The following is a 14,458-nucleotide window of genomic DNA, read 5'->3' as shown; positions in this document are numbered from 1 at the left end:
CTCTCCTGAAGAGGAAGTAGGTTCAGAGACTCAAAATAACTGGCTTAAGTCACACAGCAAGTCAGAATCAAGACCAGGACTTGATCCACAGTCTCTCTGACTTCAAAACCCATCTGTGCTCTGAATTAAGCAGGGATTCCAGGTCACTCACTCCCCTGGAGTTCCCCGTGTACAGTCTGTAGCCCCACTGTTGCTGGTAAATATGCAGAGCAAAGGCTCATATAGACTTCCTTCATCTGGGCACCTTTCTAGGCACTTTCCAAGTATTGACTTCTTTAATCCACATGACTCTCCTGAGGGGAGAGAGTAATGAATCCACTCTCACTAAGTACAAATTTGTCCTGATTTCTACCTAGAACAGGGAGCTAGCGGGGCCTTCCCTGCTTAACTTCCTGTGACTCTTCTTCCACAAACCCCTCTGCCTTCACCGCTTGCTGACCTCCTTGGAGCCCCCCATCCCTGACTCTGCCCAGTTCATGGGGTGATACTCACAGCTACTTTGAAAAGGAGTTCTGGGGGCGCCTGGGTGGCTCAGTGGGTTGAGCCTCTGCCTTCAGCTCAGGTCATGATCTCGGGGTCCTGGGATAGAGCCCCACATTGGGCTCTCTGCTCAGCGGGGATCCTACTTCCTCCTCTCTCTCTGCCTACTTGTGATCTCTCTCTCTCTCAAATAAATAAATAAAATCTAAAAAAAGAAAAGAAAAGAAAAGGAGTTCTGTGCCCTGTGTTTGAAAAATAGTCCCCACACGTTATTTATTTGTTTGTTTGTTTATAGCTATTTTAGTCCTTTCCTTTCCTTCTTAGGCTCTTTTATTAGGTTTGCTCATCCTTCTTTAGCAACTGTGCTACCAATTTAAATGAGCCTATTTCCTTTCGCCATTTAGTGGGTAAAACCACCCCACCTTGGGAAGCAGTAACTGCTGATTGAAATATTGCTAATTGAATGTTGATGATTCATAAACGATGCAGTTGACAGTGGAGGCTTTTCACGGCGGATGGTTTTTCGTGTGAGACTTCCGTAGCAGCCATAGAGTTTCTGGGGAATTCAGGTCACCGGGAAATCCATTATCTACCATTGAGGTTGGCCTTCAACATAGACATGAATCAGAGCGACGGCTCATGTCCAAGAAAATAAAGTGACAATCTCGAATGCTTCTTTTCACTTTGTATCTAAGAACACTTTACATGGTATAAAGTTTCACTTAAGACAATACTGGTATTTGTTTCCTGCATCAGTAGGCACGAAGGCAGAAAGTCTGAAATGGTTTCCAGGGGTGGGCAGTGTTATCACAACCAAAGGCTCGAAATGGACTTGTCTCCAGGGAGGGGGAAAAATCTAGTTTCAAATATTCCTGCAACTTTTGTGCTGACCAAGTGTTTATTAATAGAAGTTGAATCCCCAGTGGGTTTTTCTTTGGTTAACTGGTGAGCTTGAGAGAAATAACAATACCAAGAGATTGACTGTAAAATAATTATTCATCATGGCCTGCTGGGCAGAAATTTCTCAACAGGCAGCCTCCATGGCGCCTTGGAGGGAAGAACGCAGGAGAAGGGCTGCATGGAGGTCTGGCTGCAGCCTCTGTGTCTGCGTCCTGGTTATCAGGTAGGGGGAACCCACAGGGGCCCCTCTGTTGGTGTGGGGCAGAGCTATTGCAGCAAAAGCTGGCCATCATGAATTCTGATCACAGATGCCAGCTCTAGCTGCATTTTTCTTGGTTGGCATTTTCTTTTTAAATTCTTGCTTTCTTCTTCTTCTTCTTTTTTTTTCCTTGTGGGGTTCTTTACTTCCACCAAAGTGCTCCTTTGTCAGTCAGCCACCATCTGGCAGAGATGACCCCAACCTCAGCCAGGTTCGACAGCTCTGTGCCAATGGTGACATGAACTTTTCTACCTTGCTCTGCTGAATGTAGTAAACACACTCAAAGATGAACATGTACTTGAATTACACATGCATTTGAAGAGTGGGGGAGTCCCAGCTCAGATAATAGCTAAGGGCTTTTTCCCCCTTCCTTTCTTTTTGTGTGGAGGTCGAGAACTCAATAATACTGCAGTCCAGGCCAAAACAAACTCTATATGATCTACTACCGATTTCCTTTTAAGTTCCTCTTTTTGCTAGGACTGACTTCCTTTTATTTTACTCCAACTTGCATTAATCCCAGTTATAGAAGTTTCTTTCCTCTCTCCGTTGCTTCCAACTTCAAACATTTCTTACATAGGAAACAAGGACCCTTAAAAAAAATCTACTTAAAAATATAAAGGATACCATGACTTTTGGAATATATTTTGGCAGTCTGTGATTTCAGAGTTCACTTCCGAACAGACGGAGTTAGACGAGGAGCTGAAATGCCTACGTGACCACTATGGTTTGCTTTGAGCCAAACCACCTGCTTATCTGATCTCCTCTGGGAATGAAGTGGTCGACACCTACAGTGGTTATTTAAAAATGAGATGCTTTATTTGTCAGAGGCCATATATTTCCTGACCAGCTCTTTCTCTTCCTGTGGGTTTTCATGATGAAGGCTAGGTGTGGACCGATGGCCCAAAGACATCAGAGCTGGAGCCTGGTATTTTTAGCTCGGGTTCACATTCTGTCTCCTCCCTGACAGCAGTTACTGCCATGTTGTCATTGACTTCCATGAAGAGGTTGTGCCAGCCTAGCTAAGTGACCGAGCCTCTGAGGAACCCCAGCCAGCAGAAGGCAGGATGTGGTTAAAATGGTGCTCCGATCCTATCACTGGACTCAGGAAACCTATTTGTAGTTTGGGGATTTTCCACAAGTCCGTCTTCCCTATTGCCCTTCCCATCTTCTCTCCCCTCAAAGAGAATTTGCAAACTGAGATATCGGGAACACTAAAACAAGAAGTGTTTCCTGTAATCTTGGCATACGATTCTTAGTTGGCTGAAAAGGATGTGTTGGGCATCTTGCCTCTTAGAACTTTCTGGAGACAGAAAGTCACCATGCTTCCTGGAGCATGCTCTCTTTCCCCTCCAGACCTGTCTGTACTATTGTTATTTATGATTACTGTTATTTAAGTGGTAGAGGATGAGCTTGCAGGCCAAGTGATGCCAGGATGTCTTCAGAGGGGTATGGCAGGTGGGCTGGGGGGCATCAGGCAAGCCAACGCCAGGTACTTCTGTGAGCCCCAGTCATCCTCTGATAAATGGATCATGACTACACCTGCCTCACCAAGTTGTGGGGCATATTGAGGATGTGTGAAAACCACTGTGAAAAATTAGATACTTTAGAAAATTTTAAATATATTATCTGGATAGCCTTCAAAGAGCTACTTTTAAGGTTTTAGCAAATCCCTGTAAAGTTAGACTGATGGAGATTAAGATTTCCATTTGGCAGATGAGAAAACTGAGGTACAGAGAGCTAAACTGATTGGCTCAAGGTCCTAAAACTTATAGAGCAGTACTGACCAATAAAACCCATGCAAGCCAGACAGATAGATAGATAGATACAGATAGATATAGATATATAGAATTTGGAACTTGTTAGTAGCTGCATTAAAAAAAATAAGACCGTGAAATTAATTTTTAGAATATTCTATTTTTAAAATAGTCAAAATTTTGGGGTGCCTAGGTGGCTCAGTGGGTTAAGCATCTGACTTTGGCTCAGGTCATGATCTCAGGGTCCTGGGATCAAGCCCCATGTTCCTCTCTGTGCTCCATGGGAGTCTGCTTCTCTTCCCCTTCCCCTGCTTGTCCTCTCTCTTTCTCTCTCTCAAATAAATAAATAAAATCTTTTAAAAAAGTAACCCAAATCTTATTTCAGTGTGTGGCACTAGCCTATTTCAAGTACTCAAAAGCTTTGTCTAAGCAGTAGCTGTCCTACTGTGCAGTGTGTTTATTAAGCACACACAAGAAGATACACATATGTAAGACATAGACTGTATATTTGGGAAAGTTTGCTTTTTGGGGGCTGAGAAAATGGTCTTAAAAATATTTTCTCTTCACAGTACTTCCTGATAAAGACCCTTACGAATCTATTGGACTATTCCCTAAGTGTGTGAGAAAATTCCTAAATCATAAAGTTAGATATTTGGTGCTCATTAACCCATATGCATAAACTTCTGTCCCTCATCTTGCTTCTCGGCCCTCTTGAAAATGATGGTCTTCATCTTAGGCAAGGATGAAATAATTCCAGAAAGATCCCACATCCCAATAGGGCCTAGGAAAATTGTCAACCGGAGCTGAGTGATTTTAGTTGGTGAACAATTTTTTAAAAATCAGTGACAAAAATACTGAGCTGCTGGGGGAATACAATGCCTGTTGGCTGAGATTAATGGCGAGATTAATAAATGGATTGCTTGATGAAAAGGCGCAAGAGAACAAAAACCAGTAGAGATTGTGGAGGAGGATGCTTATTAATGAGCTGTCAGCCCACAGAAAGTTCAAGAAACTCTTCTGTGTTAAATGCAGCAGGGCTGGCACTTCTAATAAAAATTGGGGGTCCTTCAGGAATTAATTACATCGGCCTTACAGCAAGAATTTGTGGAATTGCGAAACGTAGTGGCACAGACCAGCACGGGCTGCTACTGCAAATGGAGAAGCGGCAGGAGAAACTAATCATTTTTTTTTCCATTGATCTTTAGGATATTGTAGTAGCATAATAGCCAGTCAGACTAAGTATGAGTGATGGGCTCCAGATACACACTGACTAATGAAAGGACCCGTACTTGGAGCTTGAAGCCACTTCACATCTCATATGTAAAATTCCCTCCTGGAATCTGATTTTCTCCTTATCCTGTGTGCCCACCACAAAGGAGTTCCAGATCATTTTCCGAGTGATTATGCGAACAGCAGAAGGGACTCTGTCATGATTTATCGGGCTATGCCCAGAGGGAGCACAGCATCCAAATATCCTGAGTTGCTGTGATTTCCCTGACCTCTCCACAAACTCCCAGTTTGGCTGGCCTGATGAAACCTCTTAATTAAAATTCGGTGTTGCCTCTGCCCAAGGAAGGCGTACCACGACAAGGTGGAGACGGTCTGGGTTTGGGGTCTGATATCGCACGTTAGACACCGAAAGCTTCTCTCTTTCTCTTCTGCCATGAAGGTAGAGGGAAGGTATTCCTCTGTAATATGTTTAGACCAAGGGTCCGCAGACAGCCCATTCATCTCTTGGGTCTCAAATTTCATAATTAACCATTTCAGTTCAGGACTGAATGTATTCCGCATAGAGCTTGGTAATTAAGGAGATTTCTGCCAGTTGATTTATGTGCTGCTTTTCTAGGAAGGAGATAAATGTAAGAGGAGAGGAGAGAACAACTTTCGGTTGGTTTACATGATAGTGTATTTTCTCCTTTGGGGTCTTAATGTAAATGATCAGCTGTTATTTTCCTTCTTAGAGCTTAGGGCTGGGGCTTTCCCCCCCCCCTTCCTTTTGACTTATTCCAGGATTATACAATTTCTAGAGACGAATTTCTTCAGTTGTGCATAGTCTTTACCATTTTTTCTCTTTTGCTTGTCACATCCTTGAGTATGAGACCATCCACCAGCCATCACTCTTTGACTTCTCGGACCCTCATAATCCACGTGATACGTATCCTTTCGATTAAAACAACTTAATGGCCTTTTCACGAATAATTAATCTGCCATCTTTTAACTTTCAGCTCCAGGCTTTTAACTTTAATGTTGAGTTATCCGGCCTGTGTTGCCTTTCAAGAGTTTCACTCCCTTTTATTTAGCCTCTTCCCCTGAAAGGTTTAATACCTTTTTAGAAACTTCAGTGTTTGCTCTGCTAAGGTTTTTTAAAGGCTTCCAGATTACTCTCACGTCCTTCCTGCTCTGTGTGACCGAAAGGAATCAGTGGGCCGAAATGAAAATCATTTCAGACTCACAGTATTCTGTCATTTTGGAAAACATGGAGGCTTTCGCTTCAAAGAAAAAGTAAAATGCTATTAACTGTGTCTTTCTTTGTAGTTCTCTGTTTCTAACTCTGGATATTTTTTCTAACAGTGACAATTTATACCAGATGACCTCCCAGCTTGAATGCATGACCTGGAATCAGATGAACTTAGGAGCCACTTTAAAGGGGTAAGGTTTTCTCTGTTCCGTTTCCCTTCAATATACACCTGTTTGAACCATTTAAAAGGTGCTTTTAACTCACGAAGGAAGTGCAGTCTTAGAAAAACAGTCATGGCTCTCTGTAGAATTAAGATGCTTTCCTCCCTCCCCCAGTTGGTGGGGTGTGTTCAGTATTAAATTTTCAGGATTTCAGGGGATTTCTGTATGTGTCCGGAACAAGAGAGTTGAGACTATTGAGAAGGCGTAATCTGGCCTTTACTTATTGTTTTAGAGTTCTTCAAAACTGTGTCCGTTCAACCTCATTTAATGTTTATTTTGCTAGTGATATCACAGATGTTATCTATTACATTAGCTTATCGAGAAATACTCTCAGTTTGTAATACCTGGGATCCAAATTCGTATTTGAGTGCTGATGCTGGGACACTTCTGAGTCAGATGAGCTCACACCTGGTTGTGCCAACAGGTTTTCTTCGTGCTCAGTAGATTGTCACAGTAGGGAAGACACAGTACAGGGAGGGGAGATTCTTTGCACCTGGAGATTTTAAGAGGCAAACAGGTGGAACTTGCTTTCAACAGTACAAGAACTCACTGTTGGCTGTTCAAGTCGGAGTCAATGGGCATTAGGGTACAACTCCAGTGAGGTCCCCGTAATATAGCAGGTGCTTTTCTCAGTCCCCTCCCTTACTCTTCTTAACACTGTAAGGCTTAGGTATGGTTACCCTGTTTTCCAAATAAGCAGATCAAGCTTAGAAAGTTAAGTAACTTCCCAAGTTCCCGTCATAGTAAGTGGTAGAGGTGGGATTCCAAGCCTGGATCTAATTCCAAAGCAGAGGCTCTCTCCAGCCTCCCTAATGCTACCTTCCACTCCACCAACAGCCCCGGTGGCACTGGAGACTAAGTCCAGCACTCTGGACGAGACAACTAACTTCACATCTCTGTGTATGAGGGGCTTCTCATTGGATTCTGGGATCCGGGGGCTTGCTAGAGCCATGCATGCTCCATTCCCCATTCCCCGCCTCTTCTTCTCTTCTAGAGTTGCTGCTGGGAGCTCCAGCTCAGTGAAATGGACAGAAGGGCAGAGCAAGTGAGTGGACGATACGATGATGGGAGAGTCAATGATGTAGGCCTTGTTGACTGGCGCCTGGGGTGATGCAGGAGTTAGCACTGACAGTGGGTGACCAGCGTAGCAGTGGGTACAGTGGGATGGAAGGATCTCTCCATCTCTCTCTTTCTCTCCCTCTCCCTCTCATCTGTCATAGACATACTGTGGGCAAAAATGGAGGTGGTGACATTTCTCATCAACATACTCCTAGGAAACAGCTTTGCAATGATGCACTAGGAGCCCTGCTCATTTCCTCTGGAATGTTTTGCAAAACATTCAATTGGTGGTATTATACATCTCCCTGTTAGATCATTCACATCTTTCAGGCATACATGACTTGCTTTTTCTCTATTTGCTTTTAAATCTCTCAGGGAGAACTTAATTTTTACCCCAAGTCTGTAGCCAGAATTCTTAAAAAAAACTTTTTTTTTTTTTTTTTTTTTCGTTCTTAAACATCTGTGACTTCCCGGGGCCTATAGTCTGCAGCCTGGGACATTTCTGTAGCCATTTCTTTTGATTTTATTTCCCCCGCATGAACACCAGAATTGGCTGCCCTCTTCTCATTCCTCTTTCTTTCATTGGCTCAGTGCTGGCTTTTGGATCATCCTTCAGTGATCAGCAAAGTTGTTTTTCAGTCTTTCAAGATTTACTGTTAGATCCTTCTCTCCACCCCCAACCCCCATTGTTTTCTGCTATTTTATCCAAATCTCAACTTCCTTTCTCAAGACCCAAAAGTTAAAAAACAAAACAAAACAAAACCAAAAAAACCTGTTGATTTGAATTTTCCCTCTCTACACTTGTGTCCAAGAGGCTACTGACAATTTCAGCATTTTGTCTTTCTACCTACTCTCAACTTGTCTGATGTTTCTTGGTTTCTTGCTCTTACCTTTCTTTCTTTTCCCCTTCCTTTTCTTCTCTCTGCTCTTCTCAGAATTCAGAAACTGTCCCCACATTAAATGCCAAGAGTAGACAGAACTTGATTGTGAAGTGAACAATATGTTTCAATTTTAAAATTTCTTCATGTTGGAGTACAGGGTTGGTTTGTTTGCTTAATTACAAAAATTACAGATATGGAATCCTAGCATGTGTTTGATTCTGGGTCTTTCCATAGTTGAGATAATTTTGATACATTTTAAGGTCTTTAGACACATGATATTGGTCACTTTCTGGAGAATCAGAAGCTATATTGTAAAGATAAAGCACAAAGTGCGAATAGTTTGTTTTGTTTGATCCTCTTCAAGGAAAAAAGAAAACTAGAAGAGTTTTTGTTGTCCTCGTGCTTACATTTTAGGAAAGGATTTCTGAACCAAAATGTATTTCTTGAATACTATTTTAATTCAGAAAGCTGAATGAAAAGAATAAAATGTCTCCAGTAGGTGGTCCTACGGAACAACAACTCTTTGGAAAACAAAGTTGCTTTGTGTAACTTACTAACATCTCTCATGCTGCACATTTATCCCTTTAGAATGTATTGTAAGTCATCTAACGTCTGCTTCCATTTGCAATTCGACAATTTATCTCAGGGTGGATGCTAACATTACTGGGTCCTATGTAAGGGGCCTTACGTATGTTTTCTCCTTTGACCTCATGACAATCCTAGGATACTAGGGTGTGTTCATCTTTCAGATGAGGAGGGAGGAGAGACTAAGCCACCTAAACCAAGCTCACATAGCAATGTGAACTTTATTTTTAATTTATTTGTTTTTAAGGATTTTATTTATTCATTTGATAGGAGGAGAGAGAGAGAGAGCGAGAGCAAGTGCACAAGTAGGGGAAGCAGCAGAAGGAGAGGGAGAAGCAGGCTCTTCGCTGAGCCGGTGTGAACTATAAAATGCTTGTTGTGATGTGCAGATTGATATTACAACGCACTGGTGGGTCATGACCTACAGTTTGCCTCCTCTCTTATGGCTCTTAAAAATGGCTACTCTTTAGCTCTTTCCTCCAAGCCCCTGGGCTGTCAAGAACAGAATTCAGTTGAATCTTTTATTCCAGTAGGAAATTGGGCTTTTATCCAGGGGGAGACACAATCTGGGTCAGCATCATCCTTGTCTCTGATGTCGTATTCACTTCCTTTTGTCAGGGTATGAAAACGCTGTTAATGTGGAAAATACACGATTTGAGTAAAAATATTCCATGAAGAAAGATAGATAACTATTTTATTTTACTTAAATCCACAACGAGTGTCTTGACACTGAAATCAATGGTAAGAAAAATCATGGTGACATAGTAGATATAGAACAGAAATACTGGAGGTTTGCCTCATATTTTAGAGAAAAAAGATAATTTCCATATCACTCATAAAAATGAGACATTATCCCAATGTTTTTTTATTAAAAAGATCATGAACTTCAGACAAACCCCCATTAAATATTTGTTCATGTCTTTTTTTCCTTGAAAAATTTTACTTAAAAAAGAAGAGGGTTTTTTCCTTGTGTCCTAAGCAAGTCCTTGGAGACATCTTTCATTAGATGTCAGGGAGCGGTGTTATTACAATGGGTGGGGATGGGATTTTTAGGGCGAGCGTGGGCAAAATGAGATGAAAACATGATACAGTGGGGGAGGAAGGGATACTCTTGCCCCTGATTTACTCCTCTCCTCTCCTCTCTTTATTCATTTTCTGATCTCTGTGTGCCCATTGGGATCATAATTACTTTTATGACCTCATATGGGAGAGTATTATATTTCAATTTAAGTCAGCAGGAGGTATTTTGTGAACCCACTTTCTTAACTCTGACCCTTTTCGTCACTCACAAATGAAACTAGATTTTTTAAGTGGGTCACTGGGAGAGAAAATTGCCAGGGATTCCTTCTAAGCATTAGTCTACCTTTATGAATAATTCTGTTTATGGTGCTTTTGCATTTGTTGCCTGTTTTTTTATGTCTTTAAAAGCCTTTCCTGTGTGTTCTTAACGGCCGCTGATTTCCTAAGGCTGCTCACAAGCCGCAGCTCCTCCGTTAGTCTCTGTTTTGCCTCTTCTGAAGAAAATATCCTGCAAAATGGAGTAACACATCAACCTTGACTGTGGTCCAAGTTATTAAAACAAGGAAGAAGTTATTCTCTGGGGAGCTGGGCAGGGGGAGTGGGAAATCGAATACAATAGAAATGTTAAAGGAGTGCTGAGCAGAATGAATGTCCCTTTGCTGGTCCAAGAAGTTCACAGACGGTTGGGAACACACAGTATTTGACCTGTGGATGGTTGAAAGGAAAAACGAAAGATTCACGATGAGTGATGTATGGTGAAAACGAAGCGGTGCGGTTTGGTAGGGCCAAGGCTGTCGAATCTGGAGAAAATCCCCGCTAGACATGGTCTCATCCCCGAGAACCTGTGCCAAAAGAGATAACTGTCTTCTCTGGCTGGGAGTTCCAATACACAGCCCAGCACCTTCCAGCTCATAAACATAAGGTATTCGTCCAAGAGATTTACTTCTTGAAAATAGATAGCCTGCTTTTAAGTGGCTCCTGGAGCTTGGGATGCCGAGCAAAGGTGGAGAGAAATAGTTCTGTGAGTATCAGCATTCCTGAGTGAGACCCGTTAGCCCTGCCCCCAACAAAACTGTGTTAATTTCTCCTTTTAAATGACTACATTTATGCCAGGAAAGTGGTTCTTTGTCTTCCCTTGGACTCCACTTGGATCTGTTAGCTGAACTGCCAAGACAAACCTGGGACTCCTGGGTTGGCAGGGTTGGGGTGGAGCTGTGTCTCCTGCTCCTTGCACCTGGGAAGGAACTTCTTTGCCCTCCATTCTCACTCCATGCTACTAATTTCAACTCTCCTAGGCTGTCTGCCTTTCCCATCCTTTGCTCTTTGGGCATATATTCAATTAGTGTATTTAACTTTTTAAATTTTTTAAGTAAGGTATTTATATTATAGAACACCTAAAAAATACAATTATACAGGGAAGGAAATGACCACTTCCCCCTCCCCAGCCCAGTAGTTCAGATGAAATTACTGTTAATATTATGTTGCATACACTTAGACTTTTTTCTTTTGGGGAGGGGCAGTGAGGGGCAGAGGGAGAGAGAGAATCCCAAGCAAGCTCCATGCCCAGCGCCCAACACAGGGCTCTGTCTCACAACCTTGATATCAGGACCTGAGCCCAAATCAGGAGTTGGACACTTAGCTAACTGAGACACACAGGTGCCCCTAGAACTTTTTCTATGCATACATATACATTTATGTCCTTTTCTTTTTTATAACCAATGATTGGGCTTCAACTTCTGTAAGCCAATGCCAAGTTCTGTATTTCAACTATCAAGAGAGTGTTTTGAAAATATTGTCAACTTGTTAAAAAATATTTCATTTAAAAAACTACTTCGGGCTTGATAGACATCATTTCCATATTATGTTTCTATTTTATTTTTCTAAATATTTATTTATTTATTTGACAGAGAGAGAGAGCGAGAGAGACACAGTGAGAGAGGGAACACAAGCAGGGGGAGTGGGAGAGGGAGAAGCAGGCTTCCCGCCGAGCAGGGAGCCTGATGTGGGGCTCAATCCCAGACCCTGGGATCACGACCTGAGCCAAAAGCAGATGCTTAATGACTGAGCCCCTCAGGTGCCCCTCTATTTTATTTTTAAGCAAGGAGTCATATTCGTCTTGTAAAGGTGAGGGGAAATGACAGGTTTATTCAGACCAGAAGAACAAAGAGACCAAGCAGGAAAGATAGAAAAGGAAGGTGGTGGCCAAGGGTCCAAGATGGATATGAGGAAGGTGATGGACTCAGCCCAGAAAGATGAAGAATCCAGCCTGTCCATAAAGGTGTGTGTGTGTGTGTGTGTGTGTGTGTGTGTGTGTGTGTGTGTGTGTTGGGGAGGAGAAGTATAATAGATGCGTGGAGAGTGTCTTTCATGACCTAAGGAGTATTTTCGCAACTGTGGCCATTGCTGCTATGAACATTGCGGTACATATGGTCCTTCTTTTCACGACATCTGTATCTTTGGGGTAAATACCCAGAAGTGCAATTGCAGGGTCATAGGGTAGCTCTATTTTTACTTTCTTTTTTTTTTTTTTAAAGATTTTATTTATTTATTTGAGAGAGAGACAGTGAGAGAGAGCATGAGCGAGGAGAAGGTCAGAGGGAGAAGCAGACTCCCCATGGAGCTGGGAGCCCGATGCGGGACTCGATCCCAGGACCTGGGGATCATGACCTGAGCCGAAGGCAGTCGTCCAACCAACTGAGCCACCCAGGCGTCCCCTATTTTTACTTTCTTAAGGAATGTCCACACTGTTTTCAAAAGTGGCTGCACTAACTTGCATTCCCACCAACAGTGTAGGAGGGTTCCCCTTTCTCCACATCCTCTCCAACACTTGTTGTTTCCTGTCTTGTCGATCTTGGCCATTCTATCTGGTGTAAGGTGGTATCTCAAACTGGAAGAAATCAGAGGGGGAGATGAACCATCAGAGACTGAGGACCCTGAGAAACAAACTGAGGGTTTTGGAGGGGAGGGGGTTAGGTGGCGGGTTAGGTGAGCTTGGTGGTGGGTATTAAGGAGGGCACGTATTGCATGGAGCACTCTGTGTGGTGCATAAACAATGAATCTTGAACACTGAAAAAATAAAATAAAATTTTAAAAAAAGGACTATTTTGCAACTCTCATGTCTGTGATCCCATCTTGTACCCTTTTGAGACCCTCTACTCACCATGAATCCTTCTCCCTATCATTTACCTAAGAAAAAAAATTGTAACCTCCAGCTAGGAAAACATCGACATGGAGGCTACGCTAGTAAAAAGCCATCCATATAAACACTTCTCTGAAGTGAGGGTCTGTTGCATATTTGAGGAGGTTTTTTCCCTATTAAAAGTGAAAAAGTTCATTTACTCCAGCTTTATTTTTAATTATTTTTATTTATTTTTAAATAATTTTTATTTATTTGAGGGAGAGAACATGAGACAACCCGATGAGCAGAGAGCCCAATGCAGGACTCCATCCCAGGACCTCTGGATCATGACCTGAGCTGAAGGTAGAGGGCTTAACTGACTGAGCCACCCAGGAGCCCTCTAACTCTTTATTTTAAAAACAAAGCCACAAATATAATGTTCTTAACACTAAGATGGTGACTTTATCAAAATGAAAACAACTCCCCTCCCTTAATTATAAAAGTAGTGCAGGCTTCCTATGTATTTAAAAAATCAGACCAGTACCCAAACATCATAAAGGAAAAGAGGTATCTGTTTTCTCACCATCCAATGATCACTAATTTTTATTAGGATGTGTTTGTATCTGCAGAAAGAAATTCCTGGAAACATTTACCCAACTAGTAATTGTGGTTGTCTCTGGAAAGGTTAGAAGGAGAGGGGGAATGCCTGATAGAGGTGGGTTTAAGAGATCCTAGGGGAAGATAGACTGGAGACACTTGTACAAAGACACTTGCATGGAGTTCTGCTGCAAAAAGGAGCAAAGAAATGGGGTTCTAGCTCAATGAGGATAGAATGTCAGGAGAAGGTTGTTTCTTTCTTCCTTGCTCTCTTTCTTTCTCTCCTTTCTCCCTCCCTCCCTCCCTCCTTTTTCTTTCTTCCTCTCTCTCTCTCTCTCTCTCTCTTTCTTTCTTTCTTTCTTTCTTTCTTTTTCAGATTGTACTTATTTATTTGACAGAGAGAGACCACAGGCAGGCAGAGAGAGGGGGAAGCAGGCTTCCTGCTGAGCAGGGAGTCTGATGAGGGTCTCGATCCCAGAACCCTAGGATCATGACCTGAGCCAAAGGCAGACACTTCATGACTGAGCCACCCAGCCGCCCCAAGAAGGTGATTTCTTAGTGTTTTGCTTTATTTATTTTATATTTAGAGAGAAATGCCTGCCTGTTTGTTTACTGATGAGAATGATCAAAAAGAGGGAAAAAGTTGTTGGCGGGAGAGGATAGAATTGCTAGAACACTGTCCTTAGAGAAGAGACTTCGTGGGAAATGCAACTGGGTAGCTGAGAGCTGGGATAGGTCATCCAATAACCTAACTGTTGATCAGCAAGTGCTTTTTGTTTATAAGGATATTAACACTTTTGTTGTCCTATGCACTGCAACTATTTTCTCTGATGTGTATTTTGACTCTTAATAGTTTTGTTTTTTCCTGTCAGAAAGTTTTATAGTAAAAGTGATCAGTTTTTGTTTTATGGTTTCAAGTTTTTGGCTTTGGTATCATGTCTATAAAGATTCTCCCATCCCAGGGTGCCTGGGTGGCTCAGTGGGTTAAGCTGCTGCCTTCAGCTCAGGTCACGATCTCAAGGTCCTGGGATCGAGCCCCACATCAGGCTCTTTGCTCAGCGGGGAGCCTGCTTCTCTCTCTCTCTCTCTCTCTTCCTGCCTCTCTGCCTACTTGTGGTCTTTCTCT

At 42.4% G+C, this 14,458-nt stretch overlaps 1 protein-coding gene across 1 annotated transcript in view; it reads left to right on the top strand.

Annotated features, from left to right (window-relative positions):
• WT1 (WT1 transcription factor) overlaps positions 1–14,458 on the top strand; it is a 48,223-nt gene that overhangs the window by 10,295 nt on the left and 23,470 nt on the right. Inside the window, exon 4 of the mRNA XM_047693412.1 lies at positions 5,965–6,042. Coding sequence (XP_047549368.1) covers positions 5,965–6,042 — 78 coding nt within the window. The remainder of the gene's footprint in view (positions 1–5,964; positions 6,043–14,458) is intronic.

Source organism: Lutra lutra, chromosome 10 (genome assembly GCF_902655055.1).
Source record: "Lutra lutra chromosome 10, mLutLut1.2, whole genome shotgun sequence".
Classification (NCBI taxonomy): Eukaryota; Metazoa; Chordata; class Mammalia; order Carnivora; family Mustelidae; genus Lutra; species Lutra lutra.
Note: the sequence above shows the minus strand (reverse complement) of the source record. Positions and strands in the feature narration are given on the sequence as shown.